The sequence below is a fragment of the Varanus komodoensis genome, unplaced genomic scaffold, assembly GCF_004798865.1.
Source record: "Varanus komodoensis strain SLA01 unplaced genomic scaffold, ASM479886v1 scaffold6_4, whole genome shotgun sequence".
NCBI classification, from domain to species: domain Eukaryota; kingdom Metazoa; phylum Chordata; class Lepidosauria; order Squamata; family Varanidae; genus Varanus; species Varanus komodoensis.
This window is the reverse complement of record NW_025336347.1, coordinates 8778497-8805857: the sequence shown is the minus strand read 5'-3', so window position 1 is coordinate 8805857 and position 27361 is coordinate 8778497. Positions and strand designations below refer to the sequence as shown.

Sequence of the window (27361 nt, the reverse complement as noted above, 5' to 3'; positions counted from 1 at the left end):
ACTCAAAGGCATGATGTCTCTGAGTATGACATGTCTATTTGTAGTTATCCTAGCTAACTACTATCGATGGTGTACTCTTCTTCCATCACTATCTCTTTTGCAAGCTTTCCAAGCAATTCATCTCTGCTGTATACTATAACAAGTTACACTTTCTGTTAACTGTGTGTGAAAAAGCTTTCTGACAGGAAATATCACTTGAAGAAACTAACAGAGATGTTACAATTTTCTGTTGCATGTCTGCAGAGAGATTAAAATAGGCCCAAGCCCTACGAAAAGGTTGACTACACCTGGCAGCATGATGCAGCTGAATGCAGCATCCAGTATATCTGACAATTCAAGGTCCCTCTTTTATGCCTAATGTGAAGTCAGATAATAGCAAAAAAGGAACATCCATGTGAAACATGTGAAACACCTGCAATGGCTCGACTGAGCAGGTCTCAGCAGTGACAGTGGTAGACTTGGAAATACATTGGGGATTGTTGAAGAAGTAGCTGGGCAATGTAAAGATTCTGGGGGAAAGAACAAAGAGATGCATGAAGTGCTTCCCCACCCAGCTCACTCTGAGAAACCTGAAGCACTCACCAACATTTCAGATGTAAAGGAGAAAGCCTGCCTGTAGGAGCCAGAAGGAAATTAATGCCTGCAGGAGGACAGCTGGAAGCTTAGATACCTCAAGGAGTTGCCTCTTGCTTGCTGCCTCATTGGAGGATTCACCATTGCAGGACTCAAGGGTTTTCTTGTCTCCTTGGAGACGTTCAGTACATGCGTAGGTGTTAACAGTGGGAAGAGTGAAGACTTCATTAATGTAAAACAAGAAAGAAATAGTCCCTGTGCAAGATGCCTACACGGAAGGAGTGAGTGTGGCATCCACACTTCCTTCTGCGTATGTTCAGTGAGATATTTAGCAAATGCAGATTACACTGCATTCTTGAATTAATTGAAGGGGCAACTTTAGTTCTACAAGTCAGGAAGCTAGAGAGAGATCCTACTATAAACCAGAGAGATCTAACAAAAAGGCCGGGATAACATAATCAGTAAAGTAAGCTGATGGGGCTTAGCAAAGCCAGAATATTAAGCTTTTCCTTCTGCTCTGAAATACTACCTGGCGAGTCACCTTAAATATAGAAATTTTCAATACGGAAAAATATGTCACTGACATATGTTCACCATCCCTTTTACCATTTCTGTCTAACAAGCAGATATACATATTTAGGCAGACATAGGACATAATTTAAGAACCTATTTTCTCCCACAATTGCAGTAGAAAAAAAGATGTCCTAGTCTTATAATAATGTAAGACCTTTGAAAGCCACATATACAGCTTGTGACGTGAGTAACAAGCTTCAATCAATAGACCAAACAACTAAAGCAGAATCAACTCAAGTTGTAGTTGATTAATTGCCAATGGCCAATTTAAATAATCAGCTCAAATACAAAGATCAATGTTGCATATCTTCAGTGGTATTTCTGAATGCCTTCCCAATATTGTGCAGCAGGAATGGGAGTGTTACATGCATTGTATTGCTTATGTTGTACTGAGCATAACAATTTGTGAACACTATTAGATATTTATGATATACATTTACATAAAATTAATGATATGCAAATTGAATATAATAGAAAATATGACAGATTTGCATAAAATGCTAATATTTAGCATTTTTGTTTTTGTTTTTTGTATACACACCCCTTTGGTGTGTATACCTGTAGGAGATCCTTGGTGAATTTCACATGATATTATTTTCTATCCATTCTGGCACAGAGCTTACATAATGACCAAAACTGTTTTGCATAGGTGTTTTTTCTTATTTATGTTCCCATAACATTTAGCTTTACAAAAAAATGCCTAATTTTTCAACTGCTGTTGGCTCTGTCACAGAAAATCCTGAAGAGTATCTTGCTTGCATTCACGGGGCCTTATCACAATGTTAAATTTGTACACCTAAGGGGACATTCTGATCTCTTCAGTAGGTGAGGTGCTTGCCCCAGAAGCTCCAGGGTAAGGCTAACACAGAAGAGCTTACTTAGCATTAGGAAAGGATAGTTCTATATGATGCATCAAAGTGAAAAAGGAGAATAAAGCAGTTGCAAGGTCTAATATGTAATCCAAAAGTATGAGCGAGTAGCAAGATTATATTAGAGCTCTTAATTTCTAAAATCTGAGTCGCTGGGGCTTAGCTGGTGCTTCAACTTGAAAGCACTTGCGACATTCAAGTTGTGGGGGTTAGTTGCAGCTACACTTTGGCAACAGAAAGATACTTTGCACCTGGTTCTAAAGGCACAGTTATTACTCCAAATGTCCTAGGATTAAGAACAAGGGATCATGGACTCAAATTAAGCACTGGAAAGCAATGGGGCAGTAGGCATGAAGAATAATGCAGGCTGGCAACAACATAGCAGAATATCGAAATGGGATGTTATCGCTTCCCTGTATGTATGTTTGTTTGTTTATATACCAGCCAAATGCCCAGGCTGAGTGGTTAATTTTTTTTGTTTTGGTTTTTATAAAAATGCTGAGGGGTGGGGTGGGGGGATTGCTACTAGTAAAGTGTGGCACAAGGAAGTCCTGGCTGTCAAGCTATACAGTCTGTTCAGGGTTTCTCTCTCTTTCTCTAATTTCTTCTGAGACTCTCCGTTCCCTCCTAACCAGAGATCAAACCTTTTTGCCCTGCAATTCTAGAGGCTAATCAACAGTTCATCACTCCTCTGCAGCCAGTGAAATAAAGAGAAGAGGACTAAAAAGGAACCAGGATGGCTAGTATAGTAGGAAAGTACTTGCTTTTCTTTCTTTCTCTCACCTCATCTAAGCCATTTCAAGACTTGTTGGAGTGCCTTTGTGAAAGTAGGTTGCTGATCTCCATTCAGCCTCAATGGACATCAGCCCTTATAATACTGGCTCTTGTAGTCTAATCTGGTCTGACAAATGCTGCACAAGAGAGAAGTCCAGAACTCTGTTAGTTTGTAGACAGAGCAGTTAGTGCAGTGTGAGAGAATTGAAAAGTGTACACTAAGGTAGAGCGATAACAATCCTTTTATGACAGTGATTATGGTGACGATTTTATTTGGTAAAGGCCTCTGGAACTTATAAAAACCTTTCATACTTCAAATACTCACAAACAGAATGATATACTAATATTCTGCACACAAATAAGCCTCTATCTAAGAAAACAAACTTGCTCATTAGTAGTGTCTCCTACAATGTCTAAGATCCTGTTTCTGTGCGTAAAACCTCAGTGCCGCAATTTGCTTACATGTATTTTCCTTCATCTATTGAATCTCATCAATAACATTCCCATCACCAGCAAAGCTTCATGTTTGAATAGGTAGATGGGCAGGTTCAGTGCACAAAGACTTTAGGGGCAGTCCTTGTATATGTCATTAGTTCCGTTTACCAACTGGACAAAACAACAATAGCAGCAGCACAAGATGAGGGCTTCCTGAAGGAAGCTGGGCTCTTGCTGAGACTAACAGAGGACACGAACAGCTTCATAAAATGATATGCAGTATGGATGAAGTACACACTGATATTTTTTCTCTGTTCCTCTATTAATATCAGAATGTGGGATCATCAAATGAAATGAATTAGGAGCAGATTCACAAAAGGCGTAAGATAACACTTAGCATTAAATAGGTATAAGGAATTCTCTAGGTGATGATAGCCACTAGATGGCTCTAAAAGGGGATCAGACAAATTAATGGAAGATCCAATGGGTATTTGACATTATGGGTATATGACTTTATAGAAGCTTCACAGGCAGAGGCAGTATATGCCACTGAATACTATTTACTGAGAGGCATCATCAGGGGAAGATAATCATTTTCATGACATGCTTATGGGCTTGGTAATAGGATGCTACATGAGAAGAACCTTGAGTCTGCTCTAGAAAGACTCTCCTTGTGTTCTTTATAAGTCACCAATAAAATTACAACACTGACACATAGAGACAAACCTGCCCCAAAGAAACAATCACTGGCCCCAACACATTAGAAGAAAACCCATACCAATTGGAGGGCTGAAACTAATGCTGATATCCCAAAGCTTCTCTGGAAGTCTGATCTGTACTGAAGCTTCATAGCAGCACTAGGAAAGCAACCATCTGTTTTTTTCTAATTCAGTGTACCTTGGCAACCATAACCCCACCCCATTTAGCTTAGAGACTGCTGGGTACACCCCCTTAACAAGCCATAATGTACCCCATGTAGGAAATAACTTATGCTTATCTTTACTAGTGAGATATTCAGCACACTGGTCATAAAATCAGCTGCGCTGAAAATATACCCAAAAAAATACATTCAGTCCTTGAATATAGCATTAACTACACAGTTCTTGTCATCTCATCTTGGAAAGGATACTATAGAACTCAAGGGAAATGCATAGAGGACTATAAAACTATTAGGGGTTAAAACAGTAACTTCACAAAGAAATGTTAGAATAGGGAAAAAAACTGAGAGTATACCTCCTCTTAACATCAAATCATTTCTGTATTGATACAGGCAATTTTGGAAAACATAAAATAGGAGAAAAACTTGCTGCTTTGCATGTGTGAACTGTCCTATCATGAGCCTGAAACTCTAAATTGGTAAAGGCTGATGAGCGTATGAGAAGGAAAGCACTAGGTACTACAAATATCTACCCATATTTTGACAGGAAGTAATTTTGGGAGTTTCAGGAACACTTTTAATGTATCTGTATTTAGCCACTGTTGGAAATGGGCTACTGAACTGGTATAGAGCACCTGTATAATCTTGCGTTCCTGTATTTTCCAGCTTCAAGGCCCTCCTTCAGATCCACTTCTGGCATGCAAGCCATTTAAAAGAGGCAGAACTTTCCCTCTTCTTGTATTTATTCCACAGTATTTTGTAAAAATAATCTGAGTCCCCATAAGACAGCATGACCTTTACCCTATATAACAGAGCAGCAGCTAGTCACTTAATATTATAGACAAGGCAATCTAATACTTGCACTGGAACTGATGAGCAAGTTCAAGAGACAATGGAAGATTCTGAAAGGAGGCCCATCTATTAAATTAATACCTGTTCATCCAATCTGAAACTCCTTTTACTTGCATGTCAGTTTTTTTGTTATTTAGCAAGATCTACTAAAATATAGACAACTTTTCCCAGAGACTAGGCCACATTAAATATATATTGTTTCCTTTGTCAACAGTAATTTAGTTCATAGGGGTTTTCCTCACTGACAAACTACTTAACGTTTTCCCCAAGCTATCATTAAAGAGCCACACGCAATACACATAAGTTTCACAGAAACTATGCTAAAAAAAGAAAGGGGTGCCTGTAATAGATTTAACATGGTTGCCTACTCTGTACACTCACTGCAAACACTTAGCAGCCGATGGGGATGATAGCCTAACTGCGCTGTCAATATCTTGTTCTAAAATCAGCATCCGTCCTTCTACAAGACTGCAAGTAGTTCTCATTTAGCCAAGCACCTAGCCGATGTGTTAAAAGGAAGAGAAAACAGCATTTTCCAAGGAGGTAGAGAAGCAAGCACAATTGTAATAAATCCAGTTTAAGCCCCAAGTGGCTGGCAATGTTATCTATGGAAACATTCCACTGGAAGAGTACACAAAACAGCAGATTAATTTTCAGCAGAGAACCATGTGAGTGTTCAGAAAGTTAAAGCCATGGAACACAAAAAAGTGTTGACTCATTTAAGCTATTCTTTTTTCACTTTAAAATGACACATAATTTCCCTTTATTAAAATATAAAAAACTCCACAATGCCTCTAGTATTTTCCTCGTATCTTTTATTAAACCACAAAGAAAACAGAGTTTGGTCACATGTTTATTTGACTGAGCTACTCCCTTTCCCTTCTGATAAATAATCAAGGCTGCCATCCAGAAAAAACAAAATCAGTGATCTGGGAAATCTGATGGTCATCAAACAGACCGAGATACCAAGAAAGGCAGCAGACCACTGTTCCCATAGTGAGTTTTGCAGGCCTACACCTATATTAACATCTGAGTAAATAACTTTAGTCACTCTTTCCATCTTCCCTATGCTGTTAATCATTCTGTCTTCATGGCAGTTGCAAATATTGTTGTTTCCCTACACCATACTTCGGAATACTACATATTTTCACAAACTCACAAATGCACACAAATATTTGTTTGCAGTTGGTCAAAAGACATGGTTAATTTGTATGTTTCAATACTAGAGGATTCCCTTCTTCAAAGTTTTTACATTACAGACTTCACAGAGGCTTGTATTTGTTTTTTCAAGCCTCTCTGAGGATGCTTTTCCAGGCTATGCATTTTCCATTTCCTCTTATGCTTTATGGCTATGACATGACCGCTTCAAAGAATTAGATAAAAAGTTAAATATCAACATTGATGGACTTTCCTAGAAGAATACAATAAGATGCAAACAAAAAACCTGCACAATTTATTAAGCCAAATTAAAAAAGAGCATGTTTTATAACAAAAGCTACAGATATTAATCGGTACTATCTCTGGACTGCTAGGTTTCACAGATATTGCAGAGTCTGAAAAACTGAAAAAGTGCCTTACATGAAAGTTAACAGTCATTTGCAAATGCACCTCTTCCTTTTCTTTCTTCTCCCTTCTCTTTTTGTAGTTCCAAAAGTCTAGACAACAGTCATATGAGAGGCATAACATCCATACTCATCTCAGAAGCCTGATTTTTATTAGTGTCCAATTCATACAAATATTAACAAGACTGATTTACAAATGGTACAACAGCCACAAGGGAAAAACATTTCTAAAGAAAAACCATCTTCCAACTCCCTCCCTCCACTTCTATTTTTTTTCTTTTTGCTGATGTTCCTTCTAATCTTAAGAACAACACACACAAAGACAAAACACATCACGAGCTTACACATGTTCCAAGTGAAAGTCATCTTTCCTCACACAAGTGACAACATAGGACTTCTTGAGACATTCATTTGAAAAAGCTATAGAACACTCCAAAATAGGAGAAAAAAGTTAGAAGCTAGCTTTCATTTCATCTTGTTTCCTTGCCCAACAACGCAGTAAACAACATGAATCATCTTATTTTGCTCTAAAGCCTCAGCAATTAAATTTTCCTACAGCAAAAGAATGCCTCTGTAAGCTAGCAAGTAAAAAGTTCACCATAGCTACATGTTGTACCCCCGTTCCCTGAACGTTTAAACAGAGAATATGTAGAGTTTAACAGAGCTAGCTCTTACTGTCTGTCTCTAGTTTGCAGTCTTCTTGCTGAAGATGTGTTCTGGCTGTTTCTCTGAAGCAGGGGGTTGAAGAATGGGAAAAAGATGTTTGAATAAACAGGAAGTGTTGTGCAGCTGAAGCACACACTGAAGGGAAAACACACTGGAGCACTGCCCTTTGTAGGCAGCAACGGGAGGTTTGCCTCCACAGTAGCAACGTCTGCTTTTATGAAATGACAAAGAAACCACAAGAATTTAAGCAATTTTTTTCCCCATCTGCAAAGCTGAAAGATCAGCTGGAGCTTGCAGGTAATTTCAAAGTTGTGTTTAACACTCCAAGAAAAGTATATTAATTTTATCCTATTAAAGCAACTGGCCCACATGCAAAAATCATATATAAGTAGACAAAACAGCGATAAATGCGTCTTAGCTATGCAGCTAGGCAAATTCTTTATTTGTACATAGTTTTGGAAAGCTTGTTTTTCACACTGTTCGTGGTACCCACGCGCTTATGTCAATAAATGTCTGTTAAGGTTGGCCAGACTTCATAGCAATTATTCAAATTCCTTCATAACATTTTTCCGCTTTAAAATAAATTAGACTTTGAAAGATCTCAGGAGTGTGCACTCAATATGTTCCAGCAGATGCATTCTCTTTCTTACATTTTCCTTTTAATCACTAAAACAAAATACCTACTTAAGTCCAGATGACTAAGTAAACTGTCTTTCCTTTTCCCTTTGCCCAGTTCTACCTCCCTCGGTCTCAATTATCAAAGTCTTGCCTTCTGACATAGAGGAGAAATGACAGAGATATTGTCAAGGAAAGAAAACTGAGGTTGGCACTTGAAGGCAGCTTGTAAAGAAATGAATAGTAGAATACCCATATTCAGTAACAGGGCATTTATACAATAACAGCAACATCATCAAAAAAAGAACAAGACTCCTTCAAAGAATGTATTGCTGTTGTGCAATGCTCTACAACCACTGATATTTGTTATTTAGCATGTACTCTAGGACTGTCTGTCATTCTGGGTGCTAATGCTCAGCTAAAAAAACTCATTGGAAGCTGTCAGTGGGATGTTTACACAGGACCCAATCTTTTCTTCATACAATATTTTTTTTAACATTGGAATTCATCTTCTTTTGATCTCACATTCAAAGCAAAAGCAGCTTGATAGACATGCAAGTCTGAAAGCAAATCCAGACACTGAAGATAAACCGCCAGAGTATGACAGGCAGAGCATCTAAAGCTTATAAAAATGAAGAGAACAGCATGTCGTCTGAGTATTACAATAGCAGAAATCAAGAGACGTATTAGGTGGAACTGATCAGCCACAAAAACCGTTCAAAAGGCAGATCATAGAAACAGAAATACTAGGCTGGGGTGGGGGGCAGAGGGGTGGAATAGAGAATGGGAAAGATCTGCTTTAAAGAGGCATCATCTTCTAAGTACTACAGCTTTCTGCTCCCGGCATGTAAAGTGGAGGAAATTGGGGCTTTCCTGTAAAAAGCCTAACTCAGCAGTTCTTACCTTGAATTTACCGGTTAATTTTAATTAGGCTTCTCAATTATATACAAAAACATTTTTAAATGAGCATTATGTTTAGTGCTTCACTTTTCTGTAGAAGATGTTCTGTAGTGGTTATCTGCAGAAACTCAAGGTGTGCTCCAAAACACAGTGAAGTATGCCTAAATGCCCACTGACTCCAGGGGGTCTTGAAGCACAGTTAAGTACCTCAGTATCTCTGGATTGCACCCTTACATAGAAACCAACAATAGTGAAGTAGTTTTAATACTCATTAATTGTGAAATTACTTGGAAATGCCACCCATTTATGTTTCCAAGCCCTTAAGAGCTTCACTTTTTTAAAATTGGTTGGCAATCTGATTAGCTGCTAGGTTCTCTCTCCACTGGTAAAAGACCCTGCCTTGCTAGAGGATATTACATAAATTGGACTATCCCCGAGACAGTTAAATACCAGAGGAGAAAACGCTTATGTGGAAATGATCACTAAAACTTTCTTAAGGAAAATCCATACATTTTTAATTCCTCCCCCCTCCTCATAAGCCTCTTACTTTAATTGAAGTTGCTGAATATAATGAAAAAGTAATTCTCAAACAATTTTGTACTTAGAGATGTTTGTTAACAAACACCGAATGAACAGGCAGTGTTAGGTTAAAGGGCAGCAGAATTCCACATTATAATTTAGCCTGTGGTTATTTCTGATTAAGAACACCCTCCGGGACAGCAAAGCAGGATCTTCTTTTGTAGCAGGCATAGCTTTTACAATTAGCCTCTTCTGCATAATAGACCAACAGGAAAATTGTGAATTTTAAAGCTGCATTCAAACAATTTAAAGTGTTGTAGCAAGCTTTGTTGTGCTTTCTGGGGAGAAACAAACAAACAAAAACCCCATCTGCTCTTCCCCAGCCCCTGTAAACATTAAAGAATGCATTAATTTTGTAAACCTGTTATAAGAAAGTCACCTTCCGTCATGCTTATGTGGCTATCTAATGAGCTAAAGGTTGATTATTTATCTTTAAACTGTACTAGTTTAATCTTTTAAGGTTGCCACTAATCTGCTTCAACTTTTTTGGGTGGGGTGGGAGGAGGGGGCAGTTTTCAAGACTTACTGCTAGAACTCACTAAACCTGGGGCAGAATGTCACTGGAACTGAAGCCTTTACCTTGAGCAGCTAGTTGGACAATGTAAACACTGCCAATAAATATCCCTGTAAATTAGAAGCAAGCTCAGGTTTGCATGCTGTGAAAGTAGTTGGCAAGTAAGTCCAATCAAATAAGATTCCGAAGAAATATTATAATCACAAAACCATGTTGCTATCCTTATTTTCTGTAACATATGATTGAGACCAGACACTGTTTTTAGCAATATTAATTTTTTTCATTCAACTGCATTATTATGCAGCTGACACAAGCGTGGCAGTCAGTCTATATTCCTAAGAAACTTTGTTTTTGTTCTTTTATTTTTACACTCAGTTCTCTTATGGACTTGAATGTCACCATGGACCTTGAATGTGAAATAGCTTCAAGCTAATAACTCTAATTGCTTGAAGATGTGCAGGCAAGTGAAACCTGATCCTTCTGGCCACTGTAGAGACCAGGAACAATACACGAATGTTTGCATAGTGGATTTCAGTTTAATAGACAGTAGAGCTGGGTTTCAGACAACTAGTAGGTGATTTTTCAAATACAGTCCTCCCATTAAAAGGCAACATCCTAAATACCAAGGTTATCAGCTTTTTCTGAAGTACAGTCTAGGATGCACCTTACCTCTTGCAAAAAATAAAAGGCACCTTATTGTCAGGGCTGCATGAGGGACGAAGTATTATTTGAATTGTGAATGGAATATTTTTCAGCAGTGGCCCTTCCAAAGAGATGAAATTCTGTAGCACACAGTGCAAGTTTATGAGCAGTTAGCCCTTCATGTGTGGAGAACATTTCTCTTTAGGATTACTTTGTCCAGCTAAATCTAATATTTGTGCAAAATGCACCCCAACATTAGGTACTTTAAATCATTTGGTTGCATTGCTATGGTTGCTGGTGGTGCTGGATGAAAGAGTGGAAAATGACTGGCCCTGACTATGTTATGTTGGATAATGATGCTACTGGCCAAACCAGATTGACCAACATGAGATACCTCTCAAGGTGGGCTAGGGGTGTTGTGGAAGGCTGTCTGCATATGCCAAAAAAGAGTAAGACTTCTGAGGATAAGCTGTAGTTGCCTGATCTGCCACTAGAACTATATACCGTAACATGTGAACATAGTGAGTGTGATGTGACTACACTTGGAATACTGTGTCCAATTAGGTCTCTGCACCTAAAAAAGGATCCTGCACAGTTGAAAAAAGAAGTGTAGAAAAAGGTAATTAGAATGACCAAGGTCCTCAAAAAGCTACTCTATGGAAAAGGGTTAAAACATGTGGGATTGTTTAGCTCAGGGGAAGGGCTAAACATGATGGAGGTGTCCAAAATTACACAGGGATCGGGAGACATTTTCTCTGTTTCTCATAATACTAGAATGCTGAACCATTCGATGAAGCTGATCAGTGGGAGATTGAGGACTAATAAAAAAGAAGTGGTTCTTCACATAGTACACAGTTTAACTATGAAATTTGCTAATTATGGCCACGAGTTTGGATGACTTTAAAGAAGGATTAGACAAATTAATAGAGGATAAGGCTATCAGTTTCTATTAGGTCTGTTGGCTGTAAGCTGTTCCAGCATTAGGGAACGCATACCCATGTAAAGGAGTTGCTAGGGAACATGAGCTAAATAGTGCCATTGAACTCATGTTTTACTTAAGTTGCCCACAGGCAGCTGGTTGGCCACTGTCTGAACAGAATGCTGGACCAAATGGACCTTTGGTCTGATCCAGCATGACTCTTCTTATGACGGCAATGTCATCACAGGATGTCTAAAATTAGTTGGCTAAATATATACAGATATTGTGGCTTCTGACCTGGAAATTCCCACATCCTTGATGTGTGAGACCTAGTTGCAATTATTCTGTACTGAGGGGAAGTATTCTACACATGCTAAAAGTAATGAGCTGCATTGCATGATACAGGTAATTATGGCTTAATTTACCAGTGGGGGCTGTAGCATTGTCCTGGACAAACACAGACATTAATTTTTGTATGGTACCCACAGGCATCTTGTTTGTGGTAGGTGGTCAAACCCATTTAGCAGGCCTTATTTGAGACAACTCTCAAATAATCCTAAAACAAGCTATGGGTTGAGTGTTGTCTAACTGTCAAACAATTTCTACTGCCTAGGTTTTTACGATACAAACCCATGTGTATTCCCTGAGTGTAATTCAGTTAAGAGCATTCCCGCCAGTGGAAAATGTGGTGTTTGGGTGTGTTTGTGTGTGAATTAGGAGTGATTCCTCCTTCCTTTTACCTCTCCCCCCACAAATCCTCTGGAGCAGAGGAACAGGAAGGGATTACCCCCTTTATTCTGCAAACAGGATCAAAAACTGGATCAGAAACCTCTGATAGTCTGAAGAAGCCCTTCTGTCTATGGATCAAAGATTCTGGACCCAACATGCCATCATGTTATTTTACTATTTCCACTTGCAGCACTGGCACTCAAAAATCCTCAGATTAAAATTTAACATAGATACTGATTCCAGATTGTTCATATGTTAAGAACAGAATCTTGAACATAGGTAATAGGCAGCTGGTGCGGTTCTTTTAACACAGGCGTAACATTTGTACCCTACTGAGCATGCTAGCTGCTGCATTCTGCATTAGCTGAAGCATCTAAATCAGGCACAGGGGCACCTACACAGAGTGTACAATGGTAGTCTAATTATTTGTTTATGACAAAAAGTTACAATGCTTCGAGCTTTTCCTAAGAAAAAGGGTGAACAGTGGAGACAGGACAGAGGTATATAAAAATATGTATGGTCCAGAGGAAGTGCATAGGAATCTTTTAAAATTATCTCAGGGATTTTATTCTTGTATGTTTCTGCTAATATATTATATAGTCTAATCTCCATAATAGTTTTAGATTTTTCTGTGATGCCTGTTTTAGTTACCCTCTGTTTTAATCCATGTCTTATTGTTTTACTATTTATCTAAATGGATTGCATTTTAGGGATAAATCCCTTTCCCTGTTTCCTGTTGACAACAGCCCCTCTCCAAGTGCTATTTGTGTTTGAAGTTGCCAATACCAGCAAATAGCAGCTTCAGAATCAAATAGTAAAGAACAATTCTGAGGTAAAATAGAAGGTTCGGGAGCAAGCAGTTTTCAGTAGGAAATGGCAGAGGTGGCAAAGGTTAATTCTCCTAAGTCTTGATCCAAATTAACCTTCTGCAACTGCTGTTAGTGAAGGATACGAGAGGGCTTTTATTCATGTGAGACCCTGTGTGTTAGGAATGGGTGTGTCACAAAACCTTTATTTAGTGAAGGGAATAAGTATAGCAGGAATTGGTGAATGTGGGCTGTTGAATCCTTGTTCTCTCAATTCCAAAATTCTTTTCTTAAAGTGCTTCCCTCTTAAGATCAGTACCTCTTAACAGTACTCCCTGCTGGAGAAAATGCTTTGTATGGAAAAGCACAGGCAATGGAAGGACTCAGCACCAACTTCTGCCCAGCCTTAATGTACCTTTGTCTGCCCCACCCCATCTTGCTTTATAGTAATTCAGTTGCAGATCTGCTTCCATTATGTCTAATTTGGCCCAAATTACAGTAATAGCTTAGCTGTATAAAAATATAAGCAATTTCCAAAAACCAGATAGGCACAGACTGTTTCACAATTCTGACAGAAATAGAGAAAACAGAATGAAAAAAAGCAGAGGTCAAAGCACAAAAGGTGTTTACCAGAGGTGTAGTCTACAGAGTAAACACTGTAGGTCGACAATATACATTGCCTCAATGGGTTTGAAATTTGTTGCAAAATCCTAAAGCACAGTTACATAGGTTCAAACTTGTTGAAAGCTGTCACACATGCACGTATGTGTGTGTGTGTGCATGTGTGCACAGACACACAAATACAAAATATTTTTTTCCAAAAGAAGATATCTAAAAGATTGTAGGTTCTGCTTGCAGGGAAAACAGAAGCAAAACAGAAAGATGGATAATCATGGGGGAGAAGAGGTTACATATGACAAGGAAAACAAAGGTGGCCAAATTCTGCAACAGCAGTATAAACTCAATATTTTCACAGAAAATAAGGAAATGGTAGGTGCCCTAAAGGTATTTGTAGACACAACAGCAGCTTCATAATAGCAAGCTATTGGAAACAAAAATTGTGAGTGCACAGTAAATACAGTAAGCAGTTTGAATATTATTCTTGAGACTTCTCCTGATCTGACTTATCATCACCACTACCATCAGAATTTGGCAATTTAGCAATATTCTACCCAGAAAATAGCAGAAAGAGGTCATGTACAGATTACACCTGTGATTAGAATTCATTTTGATGTTAACCATCATATTGTATGTTATCAGAATATGGGCATGGAAAAAGGATACATACATTAGTATACAAACTTGAACTTCTAACATGTGTATTTTTAAAAATCCAGTACGTGTAATGAATAGGAAGCATTTCTTAGTTCTTGGGCAAAATAGTAACTTGGAAAGCAAGCCACAACTCTTGTAAACAACTTGCCTCTTTCTAGTCAACACAGTCACTGGCATAAAAAGAATAAGGAAGACAGAGAGAGGGAGTCGCTTCTCCAAAAGAGATTGCCAGTAATGGCTGAAGTGCTGCTCCCCCTCTATGCTGCTTTTTTTCCTCGTCTTCCCTCTTTTTTTGGCAACTAGGAGAGTTTGACTTTGAAAAAACAGTGTCAATTTAAAGATTTAGTATAAACTAGCTCAAGCCTGTGGGAGGAACACTAAGTGGAAAAAGTAAACATGGTCCTCCCAAGTAGTTCCTTTCTAAGCTATACACACAGCCTGTGCCTGGTACCACAGGGTGCCCTGCATATTGAGGAGGTCAGCTAAGCTATGCTAAACTGACAGGTTCGGTTTACAGCAGGGCCAGCACTTTGTTTGGATATACTGGCCTTGGTCACTGCCAGCTTAACAACAGATGGCTAGAAAACTTTCATTATGTTGCATAGGGCTGAACTGCAAACAATCACAGAAAAACTGTGAAAAGTTTAACACCCTTTCCACCAGAAATAAAATGGTTGGCAAGCGAATGGGAAAAGGCAGGCAGAAAGAGGGAAAAGGGCGTTTCTTATTAAAACTGGCAAAAATAAAAAAGGCTGCATGTTTTTCAGTTAAAGTGAGATGCAATGATAAGGACTCATCCAGACTGCACGTTGTGTGCTCCTTATTCAGTACCGGATCATTCAAACAAAACAGTAGGAAACAGCCTAGGGAAAGACAGCTTCTTTTGAGACCAACACATCCCAGGTAATCTAGCAGCTCATAATAACCAGCACAGATTACAGGGATTAGAAAAACTGAAGCTATATTCACTGCTTCTAAAATGAGAGTGACTCTGATATGACTTGAGGAATGTGGTGGAAAAGAGACAAACAGCAGGTCTTTTCTGCCTCCAGACTAACACGTACACAGGAACAGAGGAAGCTGCCATATAATGAACTAGACCATTACTCTATCTAGCTCAGTACTGTCAACACTGACTAGCAGCAGCTCCCAGAGTCTCAGGCAGGAAATTTTTCAGTCCTGCCTGGAGGTCTTCCACGGAGCCACAGTCCTTCTCCTAAGCCATGGTCCTTTCCCAAGGCAATACTGTGGCCTAGTTTGTATGATTAAATAAGCCACAGTGGATAGGACTTTGTGCTGGTGGCCATTCTGAAATGTTCAAGCTGCACTCAATGGTTGCCACAAGACAGTGTGATGTGTCAGCCTGGCAACTGAGTTTTTGCCATGATTAACAAACCACTCACAACCAAGATACTGTTTATTAACCACAGCAACAACCCACCTTGTGTCAGGTTTGCACACCATGTTAAGACTGAGCACCCATCCTCCTTGGATCAAGTATTCACAATGGGCGATGGCACATACCACAACCCATGATGACTCAAATAAGCCACAGTGGGCACTTCTGAAAGGGCAAATTAGCCCAAGGTATGAAGCTATTAGCCCAAGCTATTTCATTCATTCATTCATTCATTCATTCATTCATTCATTCAAACATTTCTATGCCGCCCCATTCGCGAAGCCTCGCCCCAGCATTATGAAATCAAACAGACAGAGCCTCTTCAGCCTCTATCTCTTGGCCTGTTCAGAAGACACATGACAATATTTGCTAGAGAAGGTCTTAGACACGCACTTTGTCCATGTACCTCTTACGTATAATTTTTTTCACCTTTTCTCCAAGATGCTTGGGGAAGCTATACAAAAGCTGAATTTTATGGCAGATTTTATTCTCACAGCTGTATTCTGAAATATACCAGGCTAAGAGTCAGATTAGACTAAGGTAATCCATTAAACTTTATCAATGAATAAAGGTCTGATCCCATGCCTGCCTAGTTCAAGTTAAACTCTCCAAGAATACAGCACACTGGATCCTAACAGATATTCATACCTACTCTGTGCTTAACACAAAACCATGGGTGCCAGGCTCTGCCACGGATGAATGGCAGATCCCAAAATGCCATTTCCCCTTCACCCTTAGAGGAGCTACTTTAAAGGGGATATTTGTTATTTGACAATGTCAGTTCTATGTATCTTTCTGGAAACCAAATCAAGTTGACAGACTGTGGTCATAAATCTCAACTTTAGGAAAGTTATGACAAGCCAACAATTTAAAAAAGAAAAATACCAAGAATACTCGTGTTTCTACAAAGAGCTCTTTAAAAGATGGTTACCCACCTCTACAAAATATTCTTTTCTAGCATGTTGTTGTTAAGCCCTGCCATCAGAAGGCAAGAGGAAGCTGCCAAATAATCTAACACGCAGATTTAAATATGATTTAACCAAATCTGTATATAATTTAAATATTCATTACTTTGATTTGATTCATATGCACCCTAATATTGTCTAATGCTCCAAGGTGAGTTATAAATGCACCTTGTGAGGTTTAATTCAATTGGCAATCTTATAGATGTCTCATCACAGACAGCACGTACTTCTGTATTATTCAAGAAATGAACAAATCTGTTTTTCCACAAATGTATTTTAGAAGCGACTCTTTCCTGTTATTGAAAGAAAATTGTGTTTATTACTCCTTTAGCATAGTGTAAACTCATAAATGTCAACAGAGAGTACAAGGAAAACTGTCAACTAAATATTGTTTCCTTCATGAGCTGCTCTTCCAAGTCAATTACGCCTTTCAACTTCTGGGGCATTGTATGATAAACTGGCAGTAAAAATCATTCACATTAATATACCATGGTGCCTTGCCTGCAAAAGGTAATTAAAGAAGTAAATGACTCATAAGAATAGACATATTAGCTGCAAAATGAAAGGCAACTGAGCTGCCACATGAAAATATGTACCATTAAGATACTGCATTTTCATATTCCTGTAATCAGCTTCAGTAGACTAATGCTTATTTAATCCAGTTCTCCACTAAGTCCATCAACAACTGTTTTTTGCTGTTTTCTCCTTGACTGAACATTATGTGTGCAGGTTTGGAATAAATACTGCAATGAGATTTTTGCATACTCAATTGAAGAACTGGTTTTTACATTAAAAAGGGGACAATTTCTTCCCGTCTCTCTTGCTCTCTCTATACAGGCAGAGAAAAGTATAACAACAAGGTTACCAGATACATATTGTGAAGCAAGACAGGAATTTTCTCCATCACAGTCCAGTATACGCATTTTCTAATTCATAGCGCAACTAACATAGAAGAAAGCTCAGCCATACTTCCTTCCACCTACTCCTAACCTCCAGTTCATTCATGGAGCATTAAAGCAAGAAAAAATAAGAACAATTTATTATTTATTTACAAGATTGACATACCACTCCATATTCTGGTATTGAGATTTTGGAATGGTGAGCAGTAAGAGATAAAACAGGTAAATGATGTAACACTGTGTTTTAAAAATCTATCTTAAAGTCATTGTTCAAATTCAGATCAGATAATTTTTTATTTTTATTTAAAACTTTCTTGGACCGTCCCTTACCGTGGTCTTGGGATGATTTAAGAATATGACAAAATGGAATAAAACACAGCATCCTAATCAAAATTTTCCAATCAACAATAAAATCCCCAAGTCTTAAAACATTGGGAAATTAAAAAGCTTTTATCCTGGCACTGAAAAGAATAAAGTGATGGCGCCAGACAAACCTCTCTGGGGAATATACATATATATATATATGCACACACATATGGAGAATATACATAAAGGAATACTCTGGATGTAGGTATAAGATGTACGTGTTGAATGCACCTCTGCCAACTTGCAAGGGTAACCCTGTTTATTCTAATATAGCAGTGATGCTTATTTGACTATGGTGCTACATATCTAAAACTAAGGTTCATAATAAGCAATGTCTGCCAGCTTTCCCAGTTATGTAGACAATTGTTAATTGTTTTTCCATCCTTTAGGCTCTAAGTAAAAATAAAAATATGAAAAAGTAAACCATGACAAACAAGGCCAGCAAGGCCAGCTCCAGGTTTTTGTAGGCCTTTGGATACAGGAGTACTGATTGGCTCCTTACCTATACTCCTGAGTGCTAGGGGCCTTGGCAACAGTCCCACCTTGCTCATCTTGGTCACCGAGCATGATGCCAATATTGGTAGAGCACTGAGCACCCCAACTAATTTGCAAAAAATGAAAACAATAATAGTAGCATTTAGTATGGTAGTTACATGTTACCAAACATTGCAGCAAGCTTCATAACTGAAGGAATTTCACAACTCCTTGCAAGTTACAACAAAAAGATGAGGCATAACGTTAGTGGCTACACTAGCTGGCTTCATAAACCAGTTAATACAATGGCTAAAAACAAATAGGTTATGATTTGGCACCAACTGCAATTCCCCATGGAGAGTGTTCCACAACTGGACTTCCATGAAAGGGGAGGCTCTCTTGTTTACCACTACATGTACAATGATGCTCAGAGAAAAGCATCTGAAGGTCTTATGAAGAAATTGATTGATTGATTCACCTAATAGTTGAGGCTCTCCAGGGAGTTAACTAAAGGAGTACCTTTTATAGACAAAGGTGTACCTTCAATATTTTTGGTCTGATATTTAGAAACGCTAATATATCAGCCAGAAATACTGGGTTCTTAGGCTCATTTCTCATGGATGCAGTGAGGGAGGGAGAAAGCTGAATGAATGGGGACAGTTTAAGGGACAGTTAAGATGAAAGTGTGTAGTGTTCTTGTCAAAGAAAGTAGTTGCTAGGCTTGGCTGAGGAGCATCAGGAAAAACTATAAATAATTTGGAAATCCTTGAATAGTTGACAATGTGACTTAAAATTCATTTATGAATTCATTTATGAATTTTAAGTTGAAGTTTTTGAAATACTGCTCACATACCTCCTTCTCAATTAAATGATTCAGTAATCAACACTATCTCCTCTGATAGCCTCTCCATAATACAGACATAGAACATCACCTTTAAGTAATCCAACTACTCTACAAAACAGTAATGTGAGCATTTGTCCTCTTTGCAAAAGCAGACTTTCTGTCCTTGTGCCAAAGGCACAATAGTAATATTTTCACAGTTGTATTTCATAAAAAACTAAGGTCAATACCCATTAGCAACTAAAATATTTATTTCCTTTAAAAAGAACTGTTGAGGAATTGTGATACATAAATTTGTTCGACAAATTTTTCATTCAAATTTCATCTCAAAAGGAAAAAAAAGTCCAATTATTTGAAACTTTCCCTATGGTAGAATCAAGGTAAGTCTTATTCAGAAAAGACATTCAAATATGCCATTTTCAAATATATTTAGCTTTTATGGCATGATTTATATTCCAGAAAAGAGGGTGGAGATCTATGTGCATGGCTTAAATGTTACGGAACACAGAACCACATATTCTAACTATATGGCAGCCTTCTCTAGCCTTATGCCCCAGAGATGTTTTGGACTTTGCTTCTCATTAATCCCAGCAGCACAGATACCTGTAATGGTAAGGAATGCTAGGAGCCATAGTCCAAAGCATCTAGAAACTACCAAATTATGGGAGGGTGTGCTTCATTAACCAAATGATGCAACCCAGGGAAGAAAAACAGTTACCCCATGGAGGACATGTTTAGATGGGAACACAGTTTCTAAATAAGGATCCAGTGATTCAGTGCATCTCATCTCCAGCTGTGGTGTCCTACAGTGCGCAGGCACAGCACCCATATGTGTGATGCACTGAGGCCATGGCGAAGAAACTGTAGTATCAGCCCTAATAGCAGAATTTGGGTAAGAAATCGCCAAAGACCCCATGCAACGGAACACTTTATTATTTTTACTGCAACAAACAATTGCTAGTAATTATTATGCATATATAGGCAGTATAAGATGATGCTTTACATAATACACGAATGCTTAACATAATGTCCTGCCCTGTAGGGTTTGTCATTTAAAAGTGGACACAGTCAAAACAACTGTGGTAAGTGCTGCCAGAGTTATACAGGGTAGTAATATATGCCTGTTTCAATTGCACATTCTTAGACTTAGCCAAAGGGTTAGCTGCAGTAGGACATGCAGTAGTTATTTTGGCAAAGGCTTCACAGAAAAGATGGATTTTAAGGGGGGATCTGAATGGAGAGAGGTGAAATCTTGCAAGTGTTTTGGGAAACAGTTCGAGGCATACTGGGCAGCAAGAGACAAAATGGGGGTCTTTTGAAGGAGCAGGAACCTTTCAGTGGAAGATGGTAGGGTAGAAGGAGCAAAGGTCACAGCCAGGCATATATCTGAGCAGAAAGACATGTGGGGGGCATGACCATGGAAAGCGCTGCAGGAAAGGACAAGGAGTTAGTGCAGGATTAAGAAGCAGACGGAAGGCACTGTAGGGATTTAAGGTAGGAGATGATATGATGAGTGATGAGAAGCCTGAATCGTTTTGACAGTAGAGTTCTGAAGAGACATGAGGGTAACAAGGTGAGACCAGAGAGGAGAAGTTTGCAGTAGTGTGAGTGAGTGAAAACTGGAACATAGATCAGAACTTTAATAAAAAGGACAGGATATAAGGGCCCTACTTCTGTAAAGTTTTATGGGAGAAAGCAGTATGCCTTGCTTATGATCTATACGGAACACAGATGACAGAGGAGACAAAGATAAAACCAGAACACTGTGCCTCTTACACATAGTTAAACTGTAAAGGAAGGTATGGATAAGGTGAGTATACAAGGGAAAGCCTGGGAGGAAATATTAGAAGTATGTCTTGGACATACTGCACTTCAAGCAATAATGAAGCAACCAAGCAAAAATATCAAAGCAGCACTTGGAGTTGCAAGATTGGAGTAACAGAGATAGTTGGGCGGGGGAAAGAAGGGAGGTGGAGGAAGAGAGAGAGAAATATCTGGGTGACATCTGATACATGTGTCACTAAAAGCCATAGGATTTGATGAGGAAAGCTGGTGGGGGTTGTGTAGAGAAAGACCAGAGGACCAAGAACAGGTCTTCAGTGAGAGAAGGGGTGGATCTTCCATCTATTAAAAGACTTGAAATAATGTTTAGACAGGTAGGAGGAAAATCAGCTAAGGAAGGTATCACAGAGGTATAAGGCATAAAGGAAATCAAGGAGCAGAGAATGATCAGTAATAGAAAATGGAGACACTGCTTAGAAAAATGTAGACTGAACAAAGGCCATTCAGTTTTGCTTTTGAGGGGGCTGCTGATGGCTGCCAAAATGAATATTGGGGGAGCTGTCTGTCAATCTAGCTATCCCAGTTGAAAGAAGAGAGGGAGGGAGGAAGGACAAAAGCCTTTGTAGTTGAAAATAATTCTACATCATGGTGGGGCAGCTGGAAGTAGACAGGGCTAAGGAGATTCTTGCCAATTTTGCTGAGCAAATCACTTGTCGTGGGTCTTTACTGATTGTCTGGGATTGGAAGGCATGACAATCCACCACGGGAAAACCAAACCCTAGAACAGTAATGAGTTATTGTGGGTACATGGAAAGCTATTATATATTGAGTAATCTGTGCTGGATTTGTATGACATGCCCACCAACTGTTGACTTTGCCATTGGTTGGTTGTCTTATTGTGAGAACCCAGTCATAAGCTGGGTTCACACAACACAACAAACAACTCCATGTGGTTACCACAGTTTAGGTTTGTTTTTTACCATGGTCTTCCTGACAGATGATCAAGTGGCTTCTCTATGATCATGGTTTATGGAGTCACTGAAGCAGTTGGCGTGAGCTTGAGTGGACTCCGGGGGATGGTGGACGACAGGAAGGCCTGGAGGAATGTTGTCCATGGGGACGCAATGGGTCGGACACGACTTTGCGACTAGCAACAACACTTAGTCTTCCTGCTGTTGGCATGTACACCATACCTAACAAAAGAAATAAGTCAGGCCTTGGAAAAGGGAGGAACTAAAAGACTGAGAGAGTGGAGAGATGAGCAAGTCAAGAGGTGATGATAGGAATGAACCGAAGGTGGTAACCACAGAGATTGCAGAGCAGACAGAAGCATCAGAGAGTTAGGCAAAGGCAGTGCTTCATAGAAAACCACTGGAGCAAAGGACTAGAAGTCAGAGAACGAGTAGGAGACAGACTGGGGGGGGGAGGACTATCTGCTGTGCTGTTGATGTAAGATGATGACTAGACAGAAAAAAATCCATTGGAGAAAGTACAGACAAGAAGCTGTTCTGAGTGAAAACAGAACAGGCAAGGGAGAGTTAGGTCAGAGGGATTTTTTTCAAGGAGCAAGGTAGGAAATGTTGTCAAAGAAAAAGGTTATCCATTTACTACAAGCAGAAATGGAATGTTGAGAAGGAACCAGAAGTGTGCTACAGAAGAGCAACAAAGAGATACAATGTAGAATACAGACTCATTAAATTAATTTCAAAGACTAAGAAAATGTTCCCCACATTTCTGATAATTTATTTATTGGTAAGGTGTATATACCACTTGACATCCAGTTACATTCCTGAGTAGTGGCCTATAAAAAGAGAATCAAAATACATAATTAAAATATCTGCATTCAAATTATGGCAATAAAACCATGTTGTTAAAGGAGCCTTACCTAAATTTAAAAAAAAAGTCTTCAGCTGGTGCCAAAAATGAAGCAACATCAGCATCTGCCTGCCATCAACGGGGCAAGCAGTTCCACAGAGGGGGTGTCAATGCTGAAGCCTTTACTTTGGGTAGACTCAACATGGGCCACAGGTCCATGAGGAACCACCAGAAGGATGTATTAAGTAAGATGCAAACTGAGAATTGTAAACATTCTCCACAAAGAAGCTCTGTAATCTTCTACAAAGACTGTTAGTAGCTTGCTGCCTAAGTCATCCAAGACTCACATTCAACCAGTGTAGAACTTATTAAAAAGGTGCTGATAGGTCACTTTAAAACTGTTCATGCCTCTTGGAAAGCCACTGCATACCTGGGCTACTGTTCCTTGGCTACACATGTACATGTTCTTACATTCATACAGAAAGAAAGGGAGAGAGAACGTGTGGGCTCCGATTCAGGTTGATCTGTATTGTATGAGACTGAGGCTGTCTTTCCAAAAGAAGAATGATGAGAAAATATTTATATTATGATCTGAAAATGCAACTGTACTTTCCATATTTAATATTAGCATTTCTGTGTATTGCAAACCTTTTAAAAATGGAAGCTCAGTCATTATTTATACTGCATTAATGCTTCTCCATTTGAGCAGACATCACTTGATGTCTACAATTAATGAGCTTTAGTCCTTTTTCTAATTAAGGAACAAAGATTCTTCTATGCTGGATATAGAAAACCACTGTATATACCGAAAGCATTTAAACAAAAAAGAATCCTTCTAATTACCTTAAAACAGGATTTTTGATACCTATGAAAATAATAGGATCAAGAAATTGGAGCACTTGCAAGATCAGTTACAAATAAGCTTTTAATAAAAACGGTGTAAAGGTAATATATTTTCTCCAAAACCCACCCTCCAAAAATGGAAACTTGTGGATATTACATGTTACATTTGTTGTAATTATCATGTTTGTACTTGGCATAATAAAAATGCTGCACATAAATTGTATTATGACTATGGGACATCATATCTGAAAGGAGGAAAAATTAGAAGGTAGCTATTAGAATATAAAATACCTTTAGACTACAGTCGATTAGGATTCAAACATGTAATTAAGAAAGTCAGAAAGATAACCTCACTTTATACGGTAATTAGGGCTGTTGGAAATAGGATACTATCTCTTAAAGTGTTACAAATATACCACACCACTAAATAATCTGTACTGCTGGGAAAGAATACTTGCTATCAAGGGCAAAGCTGCTATACACTGAGGTAACAGCAAATGACAGACTGTTGTTCAAGTCCATTAGCTGCTATGTGATAGGAGCACATTCACTAGCACACGACCTGTGAAAAATCTTAGATCTCTTTAAATCTTTGAATTGGATTGCTGCATTAATTCTTAAGAACTGCAATCCTTCAACCAAGTCAAATTACCCTCATTAACAGGGGGGAAAACTGCCTCTGCAATGTTTTTTAAAAAAAGGATATTTATTACCTATAATCACTTTCCCTTACTGCTCCTAGAAGTATTAAAAATGGGTGAAAAAAACTTGGGGGGAGGGGGAGAAACCCAGACACTATTTCAGACATTAGGTGGGAATGTTAATAAACCCTACAATCTTGTGTGGAAATTAAAATGCACACAGATAAAGGTAATGGAACAAAAGGAATCTCAATTAATCTTGAGGAAAGGATAAAGATTTGGAATGATCTTTGTCTGCTGCTGACACAAACACAATAGGTGGGGTAAAAATTCTCCTATTATCTGAGGCTTGATTAGAACACTACTTCATAATTAGACATGTTAGAAGTATTGTCATCAACCAGAAGATTCATGTACTAACTAAAAGGTCTCAGAAGCCAGTTCAAGACTTCTACTCATTAACAACATCTGCTATTAATGTTTAACTCTCATAAACATGTACAAGGGCATTCAGCATACAATAAAGATTTAAAACAAATATTTTGTTGTTCTGTTTTTGCCCTTGTGGAGATCTGCACAATCCCACAAACGTGGAGAACTGTTAAAAAACAACTAGGCAAGATAACAGAGGGGTATTTGTTCTTTGTAAGAGACAACCTTGTTCTTTCAGCAAGACAGAATTGCTTATTAGAAAACTGCGAAAAATATGTTTGCAGTGTTCCTCTTCCTCCACCAGCATAATACTTTGCAGACAACACCAACAACAAAAGCCCAACTGCATAAACATCTTGAATTTGCATTCACACTTCAGAGGAGAAGTGAGTTGTGGACAGAGGATTTCTGTGAGGTAAATTTTTGCAAGACCTGATAATGAAATACAAAGGGGTTAGCTCTGTATTCCGGTAGTCTCCTTACCATTCCAAGTAACATGAAATGACAAAGCAATGTCAATGACACAATCACAATAATTCTTTCATTGTGAAGACTAGACTCTGGTATTTTTCCTTATTGTTTCTTAATTAGTTCCAAAATTTAATTATACACAAATGTGACCAGCAGTTAGATGCTGTAAGCCTGATACAGGCAGAAGGGGTTTATTTATTGTGACCCTTGATGTTATCACCAGCCCACTGTGGGATGCAGCAGAGGATACCTGGTCTGAGAAGTAACTGAATGAATGGCGGTTATTGGGGCTTCAGCAAAGCACCATAAAACATCTAAAATATTACGAATAGTGTATTGACAAGCTGATGTGTGAGGAAGGAATCTATTTCAATAAGAATGAGTGGAAAATCAGACTGATTATTCCAATGGCCTATCTAGTCCAGCATTCTGTTCCTGTGGTGCTAATCCGGTGCCTATGAGAAAACAAGCAGGGGATGAGTACAACAGCACCCGCTGGCTTGTGTTTTCCAACAACCGGCATTCAGAGATTTTTTTTTCCTATACTCAAGTAAAATATACATCTCATGAGAACCTAATCCTCTATGAATTTATCTAATCATATTTTCAATCCATCTAAGTTGGCAGCTATAACTACATCTTGCAGTAGTGAACACCACAGCTTAACTGTGTGCTGTGTGAAGAAGTATTTCCTTTATCTGTCCTGAATCACTAGTATTCAGTTTTGTTGAATGACTCTAGGTTCTGGCATTATGAGAGAAGGGGAAAACTTCTCTGTACCCATGTTCTCCACACCATACATAATTGTAAACACCCCACTGGGGTTCTCCATACTTTTTTTTCCCTACCTATAAAAGCTCCAAATGTTATGATCTTTTTCTCACAGAGAAGCTGCTCCAGTCTCTTGGTCATTCTGCTTCCTTTTTCTATACTCTTTCCTGCAGTCTTTCCAAGTCTGCCATATCCTTCAGAGACATGGTGGCCAGAACAATGCACATTATTCAGTGTGTTGCACTATAGATGTCTATAAATGGTACTGACAGTGTTGTTTTGTATTTCTTTCCTAATGATCCCCAACATGGACTTTGCCCTATTTACAACTGCTGGGTCAACCTGTTCATCAAGCTATCCACCACAATGCCTTTTGTGGATAATAGCCACAGGCTTGGTATAAACATTAAGTTAGTGGAGTTAAGCATTCTGCCTCAGAATGAATTTCTTCACACTTAGTTATATTGAACTGCATTCTTCCAAGTTTGTACAGAGGTCATTTTGGAGCTATTCATGGTCATTTTTGTTCTATGCACCCTAAATAGTTTAGTGTCATGGCAGATTTGGGGATCTTATTCCTCATCCTGATCTCCAGACCATTTATAAACAGAAGATGTGTTTTTTCTCTTTGTTGCTCAGGGTCTTTGGTAAAGAACTTTGCCAAAAGCTTGTTGAAACTCCAGTAAACCATGTCTACCATGATTTCTACCCAAAGCATTGCTTGTGGCACTCTCAAAGAACTCTACAAGGTTAGTGAAATGGGACTTGCTTTTGGAAAAATTATACTGATGCTCCTTTAGAAAGATCTGTCTGTCTAAATGCTTGTAATTTTATCACTGATAATACTTTCTACCACTTTATCCACCTGCATCTCTTCTTACCAGGTTTTGACTCATTTAATCAGACTCTTTTCCTGAAAATAGCACTTCAGGTACTGGTATCTGCCCTACATCTGCTGCAGTGAAGAAAGATGCAGTAGTTCATTCAGCTTCTCTGCAATCACTTTAACCCCTTTAATATTCTTGTAATTCCCTTGTCATCCAACCATCTTCCTGATGGTTCAACAGCTCAACTGCCACCACATTCCCTTCTCATCTTGGCCAAATACACTATAAAATCAACTTTTTCCTAAATAGCTTACTAGGAAGTATTAGAAAAATATGCATCAGTTTTAAAAACTGTGGCTCCCCTGAATTAGATCAGAACAGATATGTGAAGGAAGTGTTGACTTGCTTTAGCCCTCAGTACAGAACTGTAACCTTTCAAACAAGAAGATATCCTATACTTCAATAAAATGTTTCTACTTATTTTATACACTTTGCAGTGGTACCTTGGCTCACAAACTTCCACGACTCTGGTCACGAATCAAACTGGTTGTGAGCCAAGTCAAATTTCCCCATCAGATTCAATTAAAATAAGGTTAATCCGTTCTGTAACTATTTTTTTACTCACAAAAATTTGAAGCAAAATGACAAACAACAAAGATCACGGCCATCTCTCCC

At 38.6% G+C, this 27361-nt stretch overlaps 1 protein-coding gene across 16 annotated transcripts in view; it reads right to left on the bottom strand.

Annotated features, from left to right (window-relative positions):
- FOXP1 (forkhead box P1) overlaps positions 1-27361 on the bottom strand; it is a 664276-nt gene that overhangs the window by 186807 nt on the left and 450108 nt on the right. The window contains exon 1 of one of the 16 annotated variants that reach the window (XM_044452011.1): positions 7191-7299. The exons of 14 other annotated variants lie outside the window; for them this stretch is intronic. Coding sequence is in view for 1 of the 2 variants with exons in the window: in XM_044452010.1 (XP_044307945.1) it covers positions 6532-6549 (18 nt within the window). In the remaining variant the exon portion in view is untranslated. Of the gene's footprint in view, positions 1-6531; positions 6633-7190; positions 7300-27361 lie in introns of those variants that run through there. One more of the 16 variants, XM_044452010.1, reaches the window with a different exon arrangement.